The sequence below is a fragment of the Mandrillus leucophaeus genome, unplaced genomic scaffold, assembly GCF_000951045.1.
Source record: "Mandrillus leucophaeus isolate KB7577 unplaced genomic scaffold, Mleu.le_1.0 Scaffold170, whole genome shotgun sequence".
Classification (NCBI taxonomy): domain Eukaryota; kingdom Metazoa; phylum Chordata; class Mammalia; order Primates; family Cercopithecidae; genus Mandrillus; species Mandrillus leucophaeus.
The window spans coordinates 1,500,335-1,506,001 of record NW_012101699.1 but is presented as its reverse complement, the minus strand read 5'-3'; the positions used below and the strand labels follow the sequence as shown (position 1 = coordinate 1,506,001).

Below are 5,667 nucleotides of genomic sequence, written 5' to 3'. Positions count from 1 at the left end.
CCAGCCCGCCCGCCCCGGCCTCGAACTCGAACTCCCGCGTCCTAGTTCTAACTCACCAGAAAAAAACCTCTGCACTTCATCGGCCGAGCAAGACCACGGCAAGCCCCGGACCTTCACCACGAATCCCTCTCCGCCTTCGGTGCCCAACATCATCGTCTCTTACGCGGTCCGGCGTCGAAACAAACTGCAAGGCGGGGAGGACCAGACCTGAGAGCGCCTATTAAGCTGTCCTCCGCCTCCGAGGCGCCCCGGGGCCCGCACCGGCCCCCCCACCAAGCAAAAACCGGGGGGATGCACCGACCCCGGCGGCTCCAATACCCAACACCTCCTCGTCCGGCGGCCGGACCCCCAAAAGCTGTTCTGAGCAGCAACCGTCGGCGCCCCGAACCGTGGGGGCCCGGGCCGAGAGCCAGCGTGGAGGAAAGGAAATGGCGGCGGCCGCTTCCGCTCCGCCTCCTCCGACTTCTCACACAATAGAGTCGGCGCGGCCTGCAGGCCTCAGCTGCGGTGCCGACATTCAGCGAACCACTCGCGGCTCTCGATGGCAGCCCGCAGCTCGCCAAGGTCCCCGTGGCCCTCCCAGAGGTATGAGGACAAACAATCCTCGCAAAAACGGCGCCCACGGTGGTCGCTGAACTGCAAGCGAGGACCCACCGAGACTCACCCAGAAACCTGACTTCTGCGTGGCTAAGACGAAATGGCCAGCGGGCGCCTGCGCAACCTAAATAAGGCCCTTTGTGCGAGTTCTGCGCACGCGCAGCCAGCTGCCCGCACCGCCCCGTTGCGTCACAAAGAGCTCTGGCGCATGCGTAGTTTCAAGAGCCAGCCCACCGTCCGCCGGCGGATTATTACACGCTTGGGTTTTGGACGCAGCACCCCCACCCATAAACCCGCCGGGCTTTTCATTGCGCATGCGCCTTCCCGCGAATATTGAACTTGGGAGTTTTAGCGGTTTATAATTGTTTCATGCGCATGCGTCTTCCTTGAACCGTTTTCTAGCCTTACCCGCCAGCGTGGGGGAGGGGAATGGCGGCCGCCTGTTCCCTATGGGACTGTATAGGAGCCCCGAGCTCTGGGTTGAAGAGGTGGGCGTCTTTCTACCCCTTACCCCCTGGCTCTTACCGGTGCGCTCCTGGCCGACCTGAAAGGAGAGGCGCGGCCTTCAGGCGTTCCCACTCCCCGCGCCGCCTGTCTCCCCTTTATCCCCAGCTGATCAGCCGCAGATGGTCGAGCGTCCTGGGAGCTGCGGGGCTGCGGACGTCCCGCGCCCGAAGCCACCCGGATGGTGCCTGGGGCACGTCCCAGCCATGTGTGCCTCCACTTCCCCTTACCTGCGGTCGTCGGGCCTAGGGCCCCGGTCGGCGCGAGGTTCCCGTGCCTGTGGCTCGCGCCTGTACCCAGCTTTTGCCTAACGAACTCGCACCCTGTGTACCCCTTGACCCGCCTCACGGTCGGTGGGCCTTCCGTGCCCTGGGGCCCTGACACGAGGAGGAATCGCGAGCGCGGGCTCCTCGGGCTCCTCCACGGGTGCGCGCCGGCCTCTGCTGGGTAGGTTACCGCTGAATCTCCCAGGACAGAATCGGTAACAGTGCGTCCAATCCCCGTGCGTAGACGCCGCATTGGAGGAGGCCCCCGGCTCACCCCATGTGCACACATGCTGCCAGATGAGTAATGTTCGTGGTTTCTAACAGCACTGCCCAACACCGAAGATGCCGTAGCCTCCCAGGCCTCCCCAGGTCTGATCTGGCTGCCCTCCTCACCCCAGCTCTAGTGGACACAGACAATAAACAAATTAACAATAAGGTAGGGTTGGACCTTGCCGCAGGGCTACCTTAGCTAGTGCAGGCCTAAGTGCCACCCTGGGAAGATGCAGACGAAGCATGTTTCCAGCCCCAGGGCCACAGAGTCCGAATCCAGTTTTGACAGGTTTGAGAAAAGTAGAGAGGACATCAAAAGAGAGACAGGAGCCCAGAGCTAAGCGGGGCCTGATCTTCAAAAGCCACTTAGGCCTTGGCAAGGATGTTAACTCCGAGAGAAGGCTTTGGCAGGTGATCAGCAGGGGAGCAATAAGCCCTATGCAAAGGAAAACTTGCTGGATGTGAGGGGGATGCAGATGGAGCAGGCAGGGTGAATGACGGTACATGCCATGCCCTCTACTACAAACGGAACTGGAAGCACATATCTGTGGTACCATTTCAGAAAACACTTTGGCTGAGGTAATCAAGAAGAGAGACTCTGGCCAGGTGCGGTGGTTCACGCCTCTAGTACCAGCACTTTGGGAGGCCGAGGCAGGCAGATCACTTGAGGTCAGGAGTTTGAGACCAACTTGGCCAACATGGTGAAACACCATCTCTACTAAAGATACAAAAATTAGCAGGGCATGGTGGCGCACGCCTGTAATCCCAGCTACTCTGGAGGCTGACGCAGGAGAATCACCTGAACCCAAGAGGCAGAGGAAGCAGTGAGCTGAGATCACACCACTCCTCCAGCCTGGGCAACAGAGAAAGACTCCCTCTCAAAAAAAAAAAAATTAGCCAGACATGGTGACATATACGTGTAATCCCAACCACTTGGCGAGACTGAGGCAGGAGAATTGCTTAAACCCAGGAGGCAGCAGTTGCAGTCAGCTGAGATCATGCCATTGTACTCCAGCCTGGGCAACAAGAGCGAAACTCCGTCTCAAAAAAAAAAAGAATAGCAGTGAGGTAGAATAAATTTCATACATTTATAGCCAATGCTCTTATATATAAATTGTCCAACTTATACTAAAACAAGGTTTTTAAATATTTATTTATTTATTTATTTATTTTTGAGAAACAGCCCATCACCCAGGCTGGAGTGCAGTGGTGCAAACATGGCTCACTACAGCCTCTACCTCCTGGGCTCAAACAATCCTCCTGCCTCAACCTCCTGAGTAGGTAGGACCACAGGCATGTGCCACCTTGCTCAGATAACTTTTTTATTTTTCTTTTTGTAGCAATGGCATCTCATTTTGTTTCCCAAGCTGGTCTTGAATTCCTGGACTCAAGGAATCATCCCACCTCAGCCGCCCAGAGAAAGTGCTGGGGTTACAGGTGTGAGCCACCATGTCTGGCAATGAAAGAAGGTTTTTTTGTTTGCTTTTGTTTTTGAGACAGTCTCACTCTGTCACCCAGGCTGGAGTACAGTGGTTCAATCTGGCTCACTGCAACCTCTGCCTTCCAGGTTCAAGGAATTCTCGTGCCTCAGCTTCCCAAGTCTAGAGGGATTACAGGTGTGTGCCACCACACCTACTTTTTTTTAATTTTTAGTTGAGATAGGGTTTTGCCACGTTGGCCAGGCTGGTCTGGAACTCCTGACCTCAAGTGACCTGCCTGCCTCAGCCTCCCAAAGTACTGAGATTACAAGCATGAGACACCACATTCAGACAAAGGTTTTTTAAAATAAAAAGTTCATCATCAGCCCAGGCGAGGTGGCTCATGCCTGTAATCCCACCACTTTGGGAGGCCAAGGCCGGTGGATCACGAGGTCAGGAGTTCGAGACCAGCTTGACCAACATGGTGAAACCCCGTTTCTACTAAAAATACAAAATGTAGCCGGGTGTGGTGGCAGCCGCCTGTAATCCCAGCTACTCAGGAGGCTGACGCAGGAGACTCACTTGAACCTGGGAGGTGGAGGTTGCAGTGAGCAGAGATTGTACCACTGCACTCCAGCTTGGGCCACAGAGCGAGACTCCATCTAAAAAAAACAACAACAAAAAAATTCACCATCTTGCCTCAGTGGTCTTTATGTCTTGGTATACTTCTTATAGTTTACAGAACTCTTTGTTAAAGCTGTTAGCCCTTAGGATAGTTGCCCCAAACATTCTTCTCAGTTTGCCTACCTTTTAATTATTTTTGTGGTTTTGTGGTGGTATTTTTTGTTTGTTTTACAGACAATGTCTTGTTCTGTGCCGTGACACAATCATAGCTCACTGCAGCCTTGAACTCCTGGGCTCAAGCCATCCTCCACACTCAGCCTCCTGAGTAGCTGGGGCTACAGGCACTTTCAACCAGGCCTGACTAATTGTTTGTATTATTTTGTGGTGATGGGGGTCTCACTATGTTGCCCAGGCTAGTCTTTAATTCCTGGCGTCAAGCAATTCTCCCACCTTGGCCTCTCAAAGCACTGGAATTATTCTACGTGTGAGCCATGATGCTCGGCCCTGATTTATGATTGCTTTTTTTTTTAAAGACAGGATCTCACTTTGTCACTCAGGTTGGAGTGCAGGTATGTGATCTTGGCTCACTGCAACTTCCACCTCCCGGGTTCAAGCAATTTTTGTGCCTCAACCTCCCAAATTGCTGGGGTACGCCAGGCGCAGTGGCTCACACTTGTAATCCCAGCACTTTGGGAGGCCGAGGTTGGTGGATCTCTTGATGTCAGGAGTTTAAGACAGCTTGGCCAACATGGTGAAATCCTGTCTCTACTAAAAATACAAAATTAGCCAGGCGTGGTGGCGGGTGCCTGTAATCCCAGCTACTTGGGAGGCTGAGGCAGGAGAATCGCTTGAACCCAGGAGGTGGAGGTTGCAGTGAGCAGAGATCCCGCCAGTGTACTCCAGCCTGGGCAACAGAGGGAGACTCCATCTCAAAAAAAGAAGGAAAAAAATACCAAATAGCTGGGATTACAGGCATGCACCATCACACCCGGCTAATTTTTGTATTTTTAGTAGAGATGGGGTTTCACCATGTTGGCCAGGCTGGTCTGGAACTCCAGACCTCAAGTGATCCACCCACCTCAGCCTCCCAAAGTACTGGAATTACAGGTGTGAGCCACTGCACCCGGCCTATGATTGCTGTTTAATATTTGGACATATAGAATGTTTAAATGTCTTGATGTCAAAGCCATGGATATGTTCCTTTGAGGTTTGTCTTTAAGTTTAGAAAGCCTTTTCCCATCCAGAGATTAAACACATATTTGTTATCTTTGGTATCATTTATAAGACACATTTTGTACAGCTTAGCCTTAATGAGATAGGAATGTGTTTTATTTATTTTCTTCTGCCTTTTTTTTTTTTTTTAAGATGGAGTCTTGCTCTGTCACCCAGGCTGGAGTGCAATGGTGTAATCTCGGCTCGCTGAAACCTCCACCTCCCGGATCCAAGCAATTTTCCTACCTCAGCCTCCAGAGTAGCTGCGATTATAGGCGTCCGCCATCACGCCCAGCTAATTTTTGTGTTTTTAGTAGAGACAGGATGTCGCCATGTTGACCTCAGGTGATCCACCCACCTCAGCCTCCCAAATTGCTGGGATTATAGGCATGAACCACCTCGCCTGGCCAGGAATGTGTTTTAAAACCAATGATACCAGCTGGGCGTGGTGGCTCACCCTGTAATCCTAGCTCTTTGGGAGGCCATGGTGGGCTGATCACTTGAGGTCAAGCGTTCCAGACCCACCTGGCCAACATGGTGAAACACCGTCTCTACTAAATTGTCACATCTCATCCTTTGAGCAAAGATCAAGTGTAGTAAAAAAGATAAATTAACCGGGTGTGGTGGCACACACCTGTAATCCCAGCTACACAAGAGCCTGAGGTGGGAGGATGGCTTGAACCCCGGAGGCAGAGGTTGCAGTGAGCCAAGATCACACCACTGCACTCCAGACTAGGTGACAGAGCAAGACTCTGCCTCAAAGAAAAGAAAAGAAA

The 5,667-nt window shown here is 52.7% G+C and overlaps 1 protein-coding gene across 3 annotated transcripts in view; it reads right to left on the bottom strand.

Moving 5' to 3' along the window:
• The window catches only part of HNRNPH1 (heterogeneous nuclear ribonucleoprotein H1 (H)), a 9,586-nt gene extending 8,836 nt beyond the window's left edge, over positions 1–750 (bottom strand). For 2 of the 3 annotated variants that reach the window (XM_011976869.1, XM_011976868.1), the window contains exons 1-2: positions 624–739; positions 57–184 (exon numbers count right to left, since the gene is read on the bottom strand). In XM_011976869.1, coding sequence (XP_011832259.1) covers positions 57–153 — 97 coding nt within the window. In that variant the 5' untranslated portion in view covers positions 154–184; positions 624–739. Of the gene's footprint in view, positions 1–56; positions 185–623 lie in introns of all 3 variants that reach the window. The other variant, XM_011976870.1, reaches the window with a different exon arrangement.
• Positions 751–5,667: the final 4,917 nt, after the last annotated feature.